Source organism: Elephantulus edwardii, unplaced genomic scaffold (genome assembly GCF_000299155.1).
Source record: "Elephantulus edwardii isolate Elephantulus edwardi_28Jun2011 unplaced genomic scaffold, EleEdw1.0 scaffold00070, whole genome shotgun sequence".
NCBI lineage: Eukaryota > Metazoa > Chordata > Mammalia > Macroscelidea > Macroscelididae > Elephantulus > Elephantulus edwardii.
In genome coordinates this window covers 9442843-9458077 of record NW_006399820.1, presented here as the reverse complement: position 1 = coordinate 9458077, position 15235 = coordinate 9442843, and the positions used below count along the sequence as shown (strand labels likewise).

Below are 15235 nucleotides of genomic sequence, written 5' to 3'. Positions count from 1 at the left end.
TGGATTATCTTAAAGGAAACGTTAAGAATACTAATGAACTGGGAGGGGGCTGGGCAGGGAGAAAAGTACAACAATGAATGAATGGAAATCCAAAATCTCTGTAAATGTTCATTAAAATTAATAAAATTTTTTAAAAAATGTTATTTGAAGAAGAAAAAAAAACCAACAAAGGCATGTGGCTTGAATCCACTAGCTGCCCTGTGGGAGAAGGATGGGAAGTCACCTCTTGTGTGATTAACTGCCTCTGAAAACCCACTGGAGAGTCAGCTGTGGGTTGGTTCTGACTACATGGTACACAACAGCAATGTTATCTAAAGAGGAAAACACAGGACATTGAGACAAAGGGCCATCAGAGTCTTTCTGAAAGGGCCTGAGGGAGTGAGAATAGTGCAGCCACTCACTGCCCCAGAGCACAAAGCCGATAAAGATCCCATGGCCCAGATCCGTGGTTCCTCTGGAGAGGTTCATTTATTTGTTGCTGATTCCCAGACTCACAGTTACGGTACCAACAATGGGATTTATACGGAAAGGAAGTTGAAGACTAGAGGAGGCAATGAATATCACCCAAAACAAGTCCAGGTTTTAGCCCAAGTGCCAAGGCACAGTTCTTCAATTAGTCCAGGTTCTGGTTTCAGTTCAACAGGTAAATCTCAATCATCCAACAAGGTTTGCCTCCAATCAAACAAGCATCCAGCAAGTTATAAGTCAGCTTCTCCTTCAAGCATCTGGCAAGAACAGCAAACACCTTTAACCATGGCTTTTCTCTCAAGGCTCTTCTGCTTACGTTTTGCCACAATTTCTTCACAGCAACGCTACAGTCTTTCCAACACCATCACCAGAATCTCACCAATAGGATCTGCTCCGTCTTCAAGTCTGGCTATCACAAGTCTTGTTAATTTCAAGTCTTGTCATCCCGAATGTGTACATACACTCCTTTTCTTATCCTAGTCCCACACCTGTTGATGATTTGCAAGATCATATATCTGCAGGTAAGGTAGCTGGAGAACAAAGGGGACTAACTGTAATAGCTAAATAAATCCAACTTTTAGGCTAACACCACAATTAGTTTGCATACAAAATTCATTCATTGTCATTCATACTTTTCTTTCTTCACATTGTTTCATAAAATCATTTCCATATATTATGTTTTATAAAACCAATCACCGTTGTATTATGCCCACAATTACCTTGGTGAATAAATCCTTGGTGAGAAGGATTTTAATCACCAGCTGCTGCATAGGAAAAAATGGGTAGTCTCCTCCCATGCAATTTATCACCTTTGAGAACCTGCTGGTGCATCAGCTATGGGGTAGTTCTGACTCAGTGGTATATAACAGCAGGAAAGATATTATAGGAAAGGGGATTCTTGTCAAGACCTTACCTAAGCTTCTTCCAAAGGTTTCACTAAGTGACATGCTGAGGAGAGTAATAAAAAACTCTTCATAGTGAGTGGACAACAAAATATAGTCCGAAGACGAAAGGAATGCCAGGGAGGAGAGCTATTGTTTTGACTTCCTTATTATCCCTTGAATGTTCCAGGACAAAATCCACAGAAAATGTGTTATAGAAATTATAGAAGTTAACTCTAGAAACATGTAACAGTTACTCTTTTTTGACACCTAAGATAAAAGTTATTATTCCATCATTGGTGAAAACATCCTAGAAAAGGAAAATTTTTTAAAAATCTTAAATTTCCATGGAGTTGAAATTTGAACGCTAAATTCAGATGGTTTTCTAACCTAGATGGGAAAATGAATTTGGATAAACAATAGTGTAATTACATGATGAAGACACAAGAAAGAGGCTTTCAATTAAAATGGAAAAGTACTGTGAAAGCATTTATGCAATTACCTACCATTTCCATACATTTAAGAGCTGCAATTCTAATTATTATTTTTAATAAGGAAATTAAGTGCTGGTCTCTATCTTTGGAGCTGATTGCCTGAAAAAGAGCCTAGAAAAACTGTTGTTTACAAGATGGGTAAAATGATGAAATAGGCATATTCTTACTATTGTGTTCACAAGCTAATCTAGTGGACCACCTGATCATGCCTGACAGAAAGCTTTTCCAATAAGTGATATACAATGTGCAATGTTTCAGATATTTTCTAGATAATCTCTTTCATATGTATTTCACCCCTGAACCTATAGTCAACTTTGTGATAGAAAAAGAGGTTAAAATTTTCTTAGTTCCACAATCAACACCGTTGTTACTAGTAGTCAAGAAATCAAAAGACTTAGGCAGTGGGAAAGTCTACCATCAGGGACCTCTCCAAAGGAGAGGACCAATTGAGGAACAATTTTTTGAGGAACAAAGTACTGAGGTCAGTTTTAAAACTAAGGTGCTCCTGATTCAGACTGTGGCCTTTTAAATCACTTGCTATGCATCTGAGAACTGGACATTGAATAAGATGACACAAGAAAATTGGTGCCTTTGAATTGTGGTGTTGGAAGAGAGTTCTGAAATTATCGAACAATATCATTACTATCACATGCAAGCAAGATTCTGCTGAAAATTATCCAAAAACATTTGGAACAATATGTCAACAGAGAACTGCCAGATGTGCAGGCCAGATTTAGAAGAGGTCGTGGTACTAGCGATATTATACCTAATGCCTGGGATGTGTCCTGTGTCCATACCTTTTCAACCTCTATGCAGAGCTGATTATCCAGGAGGCTGGGCTCTATGACGAGAAATGTGGGGTCAAGATTGGTGGAAGATCTATCAACAATCTGCGTTATGCAGATGACACAACCCTGCTTGCTGAAACTGAGGAGGACCTGAAGCACTTGCTGCAGAGGGTCAAGGACTGCAGCCTACAATATGGATTGAGTCTCAATGTCAAGAAGACAAAGATTCTCACCACTGGGCCAACTGGCAGCAATAGGATGGATGGTGAAGAGATTGAGATTGTTCAGAGCTTTAGTTTGCTTGGCTCCACAGTCAACACTCTTGGCACCAGTAGCCAGGAAATTAAAAGGGGCATTGCCATGGGAAAGTCTGCTGTTAGGGACCTCTCCAAAATACTGAAGAGCAATGGTGTCTCTCTGGAGACTAAGGTGCATCTGATACAGACCATGGTCTTCGCAATCACGTGTTATGCATCAGAGAGTTGGACAATGACCAAGAAGGATAGGAGAATTGATGCCTTTGAACTCTGGTGCTGGTGAAGAGTATTGAGAGTACCGTGAACTGATAGGAAAACAAACAGATTCATCCTGGAAAGGTTTAAACCAGTTCGCTCCTTGGAGGCAAGGATTTTGAGGCTCCGTCTAACATACTTTGGACATGTTGTAAGGAGAGATCGGCCCTTGGAGAAGGACATCATGCTTGGGAGGGTGGAGGGACAGCACAGGAGGGGAAAGCCCTCTATGAGGTGGATTGATTCAGTGACTGGGGTAATCGGGATGGGAGTGTCAGAGACAGTGCGATTGGCAAAGGACAAAGCAGAGTTTAGGGCTGTTGCACTATGAATCACAAGCGATTCGACGGAACATAATAACAATAACATTAGATGGATCTTGGCAGAATTCCAGAACAATGTCTATCTATGCTTCATTGACCATGCAGAGGGTTTTGACTGTGTGGATCACAACAAGCTGTGGCTGACTCTGAAAAGAATGGGAATCTCAGAACATTTGATTGTGCTAATGCGAAACCTATACTTGGACCTAGAGGCTGTCATCAGAACAGAGCAAAGAGACGCTGGATGAAGGGGGTGCGGCAGGGATGTATTCTGTCTCCAAACCTTTTCAATCTGTCTGCAGAACAGATCATCTGAGATGCTGGGCTGTACTAGGAGGAACGTGACATCAGGATTGGTGCAAGAGTTATCAACGACTTGCGTTATGCGGGTAACACCACCCTGCTTGCTGAAACTGAGGAGGACCTGAAACGCTTGCTGCAGAAGGTCAAGGACTGCAGCCGCCGATATGGATTGAAGCTCAACCTCAAGAAAACAGATTATCAACTCTGGGCCAATTGGCAGCATCAATATGGATGGTGAAGAGACTGAGATAGTTAACAGTTTTAGTTTACTTGGCTCCACAGTCGACACTATTGGTAACAGCAGCCAGGAAATCAAGAGACAAATTGCATTGGGAAAGTCAGCTGTGAGGGACCTCTCCAGAGTACTGAAGAGCAACGACATCAGTCTGGAGACTAAGGTGCACCTGATCCGAGCTATAGTCTTCGCAGTTACATGCATCAGAGAGTTGGACAGTGAATAGGGATGATAGAAAGAGAATTGATGCCTTTGAGCTTTGGTGCTGGAGAAGAGTTTTGAATATACTGTGGATTGCTAGAAAAACGAGCATGTTTGTCCTGCAGAGGGTGAAGCCGGGATGCTCCTTGGAGTCAAGGATTCTGAAGCTTTGTCTGACATAGTTTGGTCATGTTGCAGGGAGGGACTGTTCCTTGGAGAGGGACATCATGTTTGGCAGAGTGGAGGGGCGGCGAAGGAGAGGAAGACCTTCGATGAGATGGATTGATTCTGTGACTGGAGTCGTGGAAATGAGTGCATTTGAGATGGCTAGGTTGGCACAGGATAGAAGAGCATATATAGCTCTTGTACATAGGGTCACTATGAGTCTCAAGCGACTCGATGGCACATAACAGCAACGACACAACATCGTTACATACCCATACCTTATAATAGTAACAACTTCCTATTTTAAACTTCTGGTTTTTATGTGCCTTATGTATTTCAGATACTAATTTGGTAAATTGGTATTCATTTACATTCTTTAAAATAGTCTGAGTTGGGTAGAGCCACTCCATTTGTTATTTTGTGTCTGTTCAGCCTGTCTAACCATCGAGGTGAGGTCTTTTGAAAGTGTAGAGGTTTACTACACAGTTAAATGCTTTCTTTTCTCTGCTTTTGAGGGCTTTAGCTATTTTTTGGCCTTTGGCCAAAAGACTAACGATCTGTGCTCATCACAGAGACGAGAGAGTGTGGTGTGCTAGGTTTATCCTTCTATCACAACAGGCCAGGTCTGTTCAGGATTTTGCTTCTTCCTTGCTGTTCACCAACCATCTCTTTTTGGTTTTTGGCTTTTAACAGTCAACCTCAAAGGTCTTTTGTTTTCTTTTGACAGTTGAAGAAACTGGTTCAGTGTTCTTACTACTCTTGGACAATTATTTAATTGTTTCCCAGTAACGGAAACTATCAGCTCAAGGTTCTTCTTATGAATTTCTTTGTTTTATGGCAGACTTGTTATGTCTAAATGATTCGTCAACATAGTTCCTGGCAGATTGAAAAATGGTCTTCAAATGAAGTGTATCAAATAGCTCTTTCTTTCACATTGCATCTTCCCTCACCCCCTGCATTAAAACAAAATTTTCTTCTTCTAAAAAGTTAAAACATAGCAGATTTAATGCTTGAGTTGGTATTGCTGTAGTAGGCACAAAGAAATAACCACATAAACATTTTTCACTTTATCACAATTAAAAATGCTGTTTTCATAACTATGGATAAGGAAAAACTAATTCAATACAATAAATAGTTTAGTAATTGCATTTAAAAAAACTTCAACTCACTGCGTCCAGGTTGGAACTTATTCGTAGCTGATTCTCCAGCATGTCTTCAGAGGCTATAAATTGCAAGGAGAAAACGGCTGCTGATGGACTTGAACTGCTAGAGAAGTGCTGCCTTTGGGTTAATAGCACAACAGTCTACGATTGCGCTATGATTGTGCTATCAGAACACCCTGAAATGCTATAAAGCATCATGTATTTATTGTTGTTATGTGTTGTCAGGTTGTTTTCAACTCATAGTGACTTCATATGGAACCAAAGGAAATACTGCTCTGTGCCCGTTATTAACTTATGTTTCAGCCCATTATTTTAGCCACTGTGTTAGTCAGTCTTGTTGAGGATCTCTTCTTTGTCACTGACCCTCTACTTTTCCAAGTATGGTATCTTTCTGCGTAGTATGGTTTCCTAATACCATACTGAAAGTGTGTGGGAAAAATCTCACCATCTGCCTTCTAAAGAACATTCTGGTTCAATCCTTCTGAGACAGACTTGTTTATTCCTTTGGCGGTCTGTAGTATATTTGATACTCTTTACCAGCACCACAATTCAAAGGCGTCAGTTCTTTCTTGGTTTTTCTTAATCATCCTTTAGTTTTCACTTGCATGTGACGGAATTGAAATTTCTTGGTTCAAATTAATTTTAGTCTTCAAAGTGACGACCTTGCTCATTAGCTCTTTAAAGAAGTCACTTTCAGGAGATTTGCCCCATGCAGTACAATAATTTATTTCTTAACTGGTGTATCCTTTGGTGTTTAATGTGGATCCAAGTAAAATGAAATCCTTTACACTTTAGTCTTTTCTTTCTCTCTCTGTCATGTCATTGAGCCTGTTGTGAGGCTTTTTGTTTATTGGCAAGTTAGAGGCAGTTCTGGTGGTGTAGTCTCTAGAGAAATGTGTTGCTAATTCAAAGGCACCATCTCTCTGGGGGCTCATATCTGACAGAGATTCCTTGGGAAAAAGATTGTTAGACTGCTCCCTTGGAATTGCAAATGTCTGGAAACCCACAAGAGGGTCAGTTATGAGTCAGTTCCAACAGGAAGGCAAAGAGTATGAGGGTTTGGGGTTGGTTTTTTTCTTATGTTGGGGTATAATCCATACTGAAAACTATAGTCCTTGATCTTCATTTGTATGTACGTAAAATCCTCTACACATTCAGCAAGTAGGATATGTCGTCCTTGTATTGTTATGTGCCATTGAGTTGCTTGCAACTCATAGTGATCCTATCTATGTGTAACACCTCTAAACCCTGCTCTATCCTGAGCCAACCTTATTGTCTCTGACACACCTATTCCCATTATCCCATTCACTGAATCAACCCATCTCATACGAGTCTTCTTCTCCTTTGCTGTTCCTCCACCCTTTGAAGCATGATGTCCTTCTCCAAGGACTGGTCCCTTCTTGCAACATATGCAAAATCTGTCAGAGGGAGCTTCAGAATCTTTGCCTCCAAGGAACAGCCTGGTTTCACCCTCTCTAGGATGAACGTATTTGTTCTCCTCACAGTCAATGCTATAGTCAGTACTCTCCTCCAGCACTACAGCTCAAAGGCATCAGTTATTCTTCTATCACTAGTCATTGTCCAAATTTCTGATGCATAGCAAATAATTGCAGAGACCAAATTGACATCATTGCTCTTCAGTAATCTGGAGAGGTGCCTAACAGCAGATTTTTCCCAATGAAATTCCTCTTTTGATTTCCTAGATGCTGGTACCAAGAGTGTTGTTTGTGGAGCCAAGCAAACTGAGGCTAATAACAATCTAAATCTCTTCACCAGCTGTCTTGATGCTGCCTATTGGCCCACTAGTGAAAATCTTTGCTAACTTGATGTTGAACTTCAATCCATATTTAAGCCTGTAGTCATTGACTGTTTGCAGCAAATGCTTCAGATCTTCCTCAGTCTCAGCAAGCAAAATTGCATCTGCATATTACAAGTTGTTAATGAATCTCACTGGTCTCTGTATTGCTGTACAGAGGTAACTCGTGGTTGCTGTGATGCTAAACATTGTGACACCAATGTGCCAAATTCGATAATGGTTACCCATGGTGGACAGTGTTTGGTGGAGTTTCCAAATTAAAACAACCTTGGAAACAGGAGTACATCCATTTCCGAAATGACTTCCTCCAGAAACTTTATGAACCATTTTGAAGTCTTTTATTCATAGTATCTCTATGAGTCGTCTACAACTTGATGACACTTAACAACAATAACAACGACAACATAGCGCTATGTTGGCCTAGTGGATAGAAATTTATGCTACCAAGCCCAAGATGGGTGATTTTAATCTGCGGCCCTCAGGCCTGGTTTAAATTGTTTTTTTGTCAAACAGTCGTCTAAGTGGTATAACACTGGTCTGTGCATTGCTGTATAGAGGTAACCCATAGTTGCTGTGATACTAAACACTGTGACACTCATGTGCCACATGTGATAATGGTCACCCATAGTGGACAGTGTTTGGTGGAACTTCTCAATTAAAACAAGCTTGGAAGTAGGAGTGACATCAACTCTTGAAATGGCTTGCCTCCAGAAACTCTATGAACTGTGCTCATGTCTTTTGTTCATAGGGTTGCTATTGTCTACAATTCGATGACAACAGCAGTGAATCTCAAGTTTGGTAATATTTTCTCCTTCACAGTTTAGCTTCTTGAATGAATAATTTCTCACATGCAGATTGAATAAGCATAGTGAAAAGATAAACTCTAATGATCTTGTGAGATAATATCATGGAATCTCCATTTTCTTTCTCCCAAGATCGTATTCTGCCCCCCCACCCTTCTTTCTAACTTTTACATTTGATCGTCATAATTATTAATACATCTTGATTATATGTCTAATCAATTTCTGTTTACAGAAGTTGGTAGAAACCCTCAATTTCATCATTTTTATCTTTAATTGTTGTTGTTGTATAAATTTGAATAATAGTAATAACAACCAGCCTTGTACTCATACAGATCCTATTACCTATGATAACACTGAACTTCAGGATAAGTCTTGCAATGTTCTTGTTGATGGTGACTGTGAAAACAGTTCTATGTGCCTTTCTCATCCTAGTAGACCATATGATAAGCAAAATGGCCAATACCAGTCCATTTAGTTCAGTAACGCCTGGATAGCAATTTTTATATGTGTCACATCTTAGTTTTATAATTACTCTTCACATTTTTTATAATTACTAATTTTGCTTGATCTGTACTTTATATTTTTATATTTAAATTATTATTAGGTGTTTGCAACTGTTTCTTTTCAACATGAGCTGTACTACATCATTGAATGAAAGTCCATCAGACACTGAAGATTCTAAAAGCTTAACTCCATGCCATTAATGTTGACTCTACTTATAGATGGCAGCTCTTCATATGCCGTATATATTATGCCTTCCATCCTTAATCATGCTCATTGTTTAGTCAGAATCAACTCATAGCTGACCGTGCAGCTGGTTTTCAGAGGCTGTACATTGCATGAAAGGAAATTGCCCATCATTCTCCCACAAAATAGCCAGTGGATTTGATCCACATGCTTTTGGGTTGGTGGTGCAAGTCCTACCTTCCAGCTGTAGGGGCTCTGTATCATATAGTGTTCCACTGCTCTTTATAAGATTTTCACTGGCCAAAGGTTTTCCAAGTGGATCACCACATCTGCTACCTAGTTTGTTTTTGTTTGGGAGTTTTGCTGAAACCTGTCCAGCAAGAGTGACCTTCCTTGGATTTGAAATATTAGTGGCACAGAATCCAACATCACTGCAACACACAAGCTTCCACAGTATGGGAAAAGGTATGTCAGACAGAAATGGAATATACGTGTATATCTCATATCTCATCACTAGTTCACGTTAACCCCAAGTGAGCAATTTGTTGTTGTCATAAGCCATAGAGTCGGCTGTAACTATGAACAATAACTCTGAACCCTGCTCTATTCTGAGCCTATCACACTGTCTCTAATACACTTGTGCCTGTTACCCCAGTCACTGTGTCAATTTCTCTCATCCAGGGACTTCCTCTCCTATCCTGTTCCTCTACCCTTCCAAGTATGATGTCTTTCTCCAAAGACTGCTCCCTTCTGGCATCATGGCCAAAGTATATAACATGGGCCTCAAAATTCTTGTCTCCAAGGAGCAGTTCTCCAGAGCGGACACGTTAGTTCTCTTTATAGTTCATGGTATGGTCAATGCTCTTCCCCAGCCCTACAACTCAAAGACATTGATTCTTCATCTGTCATCTTCTGTCATTTCCAACTCTCTGATACATATGAAGTCATTATGAAGAAGATGGCCAGAATCAGGTGCACCTTAGTCTCTAGACTGACATCATTGCTCTTTGGCACTCTAGCGAGGTCTTTGACAACAGATTTCCTTAATGCAATTTGGTTTTTATGTTGGTATGTATGTATGTATGCATTTATTTATTTATTTATTTTTTTAATTTCCTGAGTGCTGGTGCTAAGAGAGTTGATTGTGGAACCAAACAAGCTGACATTGTTAACAATCTCCATCTCTTATCCCTCTGTCATGATGCTGCCATTTGACCAGGGGTGAGAATCTTCATTTTCTTGATGTTGAATTTCAGTTCATAATGCAGACTATAGTCCTTGACTCTTTGCAGCAAATGTTTAAGTCCCTCCTCAGTTTGCGCCAGCAGGGTTTGTGTCATCTGCATAATGTAGGTTGTTGATAATTCTTCCTCCAATCCTGATGCCATATTCCTCTTCCCAGCCCTCTGAATGATCTGTTCTGCATATAGATTGAAAAAGTATGGAGACAAATGCCTCCCTGACGCACTCCTTTTCTGATTTTGAACCATGCACTATTTTCTTGCTCTGTTGAGCACAATTAGATGTTCTGAGATTCCTGTTTTCCTCAAGGTTAGCCACAATTTGTTGTGATTCATAAAATCAAATGCCTTTTTTATAGTCAATGAAACATAGACATTCCTCTAGTACTCTCTGCTTTCAGCCAAGATCCATCTGACATTAACAGTGATGTTCTTAGTGCCATGGCCTTTTCTAAACCGAGTTTGTATTTCTGGAAGTTCTCAGCAGATGTACTACTCGAGTCATTTTTGGATGCTCTTCAACAGGATTTTGCTTGTGTGTGATATTAGTGATATGATAATTTGCACTGTCTATCAGATCACCATTTTTTGGAATGGGAGTTAATATATGGATCCCTTCGAGTCAGGTATTTGTCCTCCAGATTTCTTGCAATAGCCTAGTGAGCATCTGGTGAGCAGTACAGAGCTGCATCTGTTTGTTCAGATATGTCAATTGGTATTCTATCAGTTCCTGGGACCTTGTTTTTTGACAATTCTTTCAGAGCATCTTGAACTTCCTTCTTCATCACCATTACCTCTTGAGCTTAAGTTGTTTCATTAAATTCTTCTGTGCCGGCCTATTGTTTTTGGTACAATGATTCTGTGTGCTCCTTTTGTCTCTTTTGATGTTCCCTGGGTCATTCAATATCCTTCCTATAGCATTCTTAAGTATTGCAACTCTAGCTTCAATTTGTTTTTTAGTTCCTTCAGCTTAAGAAATGTTAAGTGAGCTTAGTTTTTTTTGCTTTTCTGACTCCAGCTCTTTGTACAATTCATAATACTTTGCTTTGTCTTCCTGAGCTGCCCTTAGAAATTTTCTATTCACCTCCTTAACTTCCTGATTACTTTCTTTTGCTTTGGCTTCTTGGCATTCTAGTGTAATATTAAAAGCCTCTTCTGACATCCCTCTTGGTCTTTTCTTCCGCTTCTGTCTTTGTAATGATCTTTTGCATTCTTCATGGATGATAATGTTTATATTCTCCCACAGCTCAGATGTACTCAATCTGATTCCTGTGCCTACTACCTTCAGGTGGCGTCTCTGTATAATCTGCATTTATGTTTTTTTTTAATAGAAGGTATTTGCAGTGTATAAATTATTGACTATACAAAATTCTGTCATTTTATCTCCAGCCCCATGTCTGTCACCAGGCTGTTGTTTTCCAACAGTTGATCCTTCTTGTCTTTTCCCAACTTTTGCATTCCACTCACTCTTTACTAGTGCATCCTGGTTACATGTTTATGACTGCAAAAGTTGGTAGAAGTAATATATTTCCTCCTCTTTGGCTCTCTTATTTACTTTAGTTATTATGAATGTTTCTAGATATTTCATTTTATTTCAGTATTTCAGTACATTTTCACAAGTAGTTTTCCAGGGAGGATATATGTTTCCACTTCTTTTCCATGAAGCTGGAGAAAAAGATTTTATTTGAATGAACAAATTTTAAGACCTCTCAAAGAGATGGTTATAGAACAACATTCTCCTTCTCCTTATTATGGAAAGCTCAGAGATTGAAAGCAAATCATACAAGAACTGTGACACTGGGATTATTGTTTATAGGAAAGAAACCAGCAATTACATGAATAATTTTTTATGTAAGTGGCTGGAGGAGGAAAGAGTTTTAGCTACATAAGATTATACGGTTAACTAAATAGCACAGCACATTTCCAAACGCATGTGTTACATTATTTATGGGTTCTACTGAAAGGTTTTGAGATGGTAAGCAATACTATTTAAGTGTTTAGTATATTAATTGATATTTTATGATTTTATATTAATAAAAAGAAAACTCTTAACTTTTATTGTTCTTGGTGTGTTTGTGTGGTGTTTTTTTTTAATTCTGGCATTTTAATGTTCTGGTTTTATTCTTTTTTCCTTTTTAACTCATGACATTTTAAAAGCTTTTGTATAATGATCATCCTTCTTTTTTTTTAAGACTTTGCAGCTTCTTATAGCAGGTGAATCACTGAAGAAATTTTGTTTTATTGTGTTAAACATTGGTGTACCTTTCCTTTTTGACAGACAACTTTCATGTCATGATGTAATGTATTATTTCTATTTTAAATAATAATCTATTGTATCTTAAAACTATATTAATAGAGTCAGCCTCTCAGCTGTTAAAGGACAATTATGATCTTTAAAAACTATTGGGAAATACATTTCTTTTTAAAAAGTTTTAAACCTGCCATTCTGTTATTTACTTTAACTTTTGTGATTACAAACAGTATTTATTGCTATGAAACGAGTGTAGGCATCATAAGGATAGCCAAATCTGATCTCTGCTAACTCTCCCCGTGCATACTGTCCCCATCAATAACATCCATTGTACTCAGCAATTCCTATAAGGTCTGACATGGTCTCCCACACTCCTCCATCTACTTCTACTAATTCCCAAACTGATATCACTCTTCTGCTGGATCTGAAATCTGTTGCTCTGACTCCATAGATCTCAAAGAACCCTAATTATGGTTATGGAGTTTATTAGGGAAGTTAACATGTTACAATTTAGATTGGAAGCAGAATGTAATTCCTTAGTCCAGCCAGTGTGTCCATTGTGTTCACAGGTCCCTTGATGTCACAGATTGGCCTCAAAGATTAGGTCATTGTTAAAAAATTCTCTTCGTCATACCAATTATTACCTCTTGCCTTAGTCCTCCAGCAAGCTTTAGGGAAAGGCTCTGGCTCTGTTGTTCAGCAGTCTCAAGTTAGGTCTGTCCCCTGTAGATCTCTGGTTTTCTGTTGAGGCGGCTTCTGTTCTCATGTAGGCCCTAATCTAACAGGCGCAGAACTTTCTGACCATGAAAGGACCTCCAGGACCTCTTGCTTCCTTGCTGCTTCCCGCTTCCCCACTGTTGCTACTAAATCGACTCATTTTAATTTAGTGAGATGGGAAAAATGGACCAATTCCCTAATGATTACTTTATACACTTTGTATTTTAAGGTCCCTCCTGCTGGAGTGATGAAAGCTAGTATCAATGATTAGGAAAGCCATTTTGAACAGTAAATCCTTGACTCCACACATAGGCTTATTTGAACAGTTTTATTTGATGTTGATAACCTAATAAATTATATAAAAATGTCTAATGGTGTCTATTTTTATAGTAGTGCTGTGATGTCTATTTATTCTGATATCATTGGTTAAAAGTTAAATAATTATGCTTCATTTCTGAAAGATGCAAAATATCTAAATGTTATATTTTTCTACATGTATGAAAACCAAAGATTTATCAGCGGATTGAAAAAAAAATTCTTAAATTTCCTTTTATTAGTTTCTTATTGTAAGTATTAGTAAATTCTTTTCCTTATAGCTATTTACATCTTAAGACAAAATGATGCAATTTGTACAACCATTTTGAATAGCTGAAATGAAAAAAAAATATACAGATTTCTCTGGCTAGTAGAAACAAACATGAGTAACAGTAGCTGGTTTTAAAAAAACATATGTTAATGAAGAAATTTTACTAAAATGTGTTTTATATATGTTATGGGTTTTATCTCTTATGTGATGTGTACACTGTCTTTAAATATTTGAGATTAATTTATAGCTATCCTTCTAACAGGTGTCTCAATGCTTGTACCTACTGCAAAACTAAACATGCCAGAGGAAATTTGGCCAGTTACTCCATCGATGAACTAGTAGATAGAGCCAAACAATCTTTTCAAGGTAAGCATTTCCAGAATTACACACAAATTTAATCACCTTAGTAAATTATGTTAATTTTCTAATAACATTTCAATTCAGGCATATTATTTCACTTCTTCAGAGTTTGCAAATGTCCCAGCTTATCTAATAGAATCTGTTACCATGTTACCATCTACCAGTAAAAGAGTGGCTCTGGTAGAGAGGCCTAATGGGAATAATTCTTGGTGTCAAGTAGCCAGCTACTTCTGCCATTTGGTGGGAAATGAGATTGGTTCTTAGTAAATAGTGAAAGTCACACTTGCCTTTTCGTGTACCTTCTGAACTACAGATGTGTACATTTGCTTTGTTCCTAATATTCTTTTGTAACATTGATGTGTTTTCACACCCACCTTGAGCCAAGCTATTGTGTCAGAATCTTGTTAGTGGGTAGTTGCTGGCATTACTAAGTAGCCTGAAGTGCTAATTTTTGAGTACTCCACAGTCTGAAACTCAGGAAGTGTGAGTTCCAAATACAGCTCTTTAGTGGCTCAACAAGAATCTGCGATGTTCCTTTTAGTAAACATTTGCAGGTCTTTCGTTGACTTATTTATAGCTCTCAACATTTTTACCCCAACTTTTCATTCTTAGCTTCCTTTCTTCCTCCATGTACATTCGAGCAGAACTGAGATGCAAATAGAAGGAAGTGCATTGATTGGTGCCCATATTTTATTTTAGAGCTAGATTACAGGCAGTCTTCCAGTTATAGACATCTAATTTACAGACAACTGCTATAAATTGAAAGAGGAAGAATAAACCTGAATTTTCACAATTTGGGCCACTCATCATGGTAACTGGGATGAGAAAAATTATGGGTTTAGCTCCTGTAATGGGAGACTAGGTCTAAGAAGTGAGATTGGTTATTGTTAGGACTTCTGAGAACTGTACGCCTTCACAGTGGGTGGACACCATCTTTGAGATTCTTCAGTCATGACTGAACTGATTGAAAGTATATTTTCAAGTGAGTGAACCATCATCTACAAATTCTTCACCACAACTCCTATAAGTTACTTTCCATTCAACTTTTAAATTGTGGAAAAGACTTAGTATCTTTTCTTATACTAAAGTAAGATTCTGACACACCTCCAGGTAACAAGCCCCAAGGCGGAGCCTAAACCGGTTGGGGAGGAACAATCAAGAGACAGAGGGAAGCAGCGTGGGTCCAAGCTGAGACCAAGGTGTGTCAAAGGCAATGAGATTGGCACAGGATAGAGCAGGGT

General features: G+C 38.6%; 1 protein-coding gene across 1 annotated transcript in view; it reads left to right on the top strand.

Moving 5' to 3' along the window:
• Positions 1–15235, top strand: part of CDKAL1 (CDK5 regulatory subunit associated protein 1-like 1) — an 886114-nt gene that overhangs the window by 367973 nt on the left and 502906 nt on the right. Inside the window, exon 7 of the mRNA XM_006888658.1 lies at positions 13897–14000. Within this exon, the coding sequence (XP_006888720.1) occupies positions 13897–14000 (104 nt within the window). The remainder of the gene's footprint in view (positions 1–13896; positions 14001–15235) is intronic.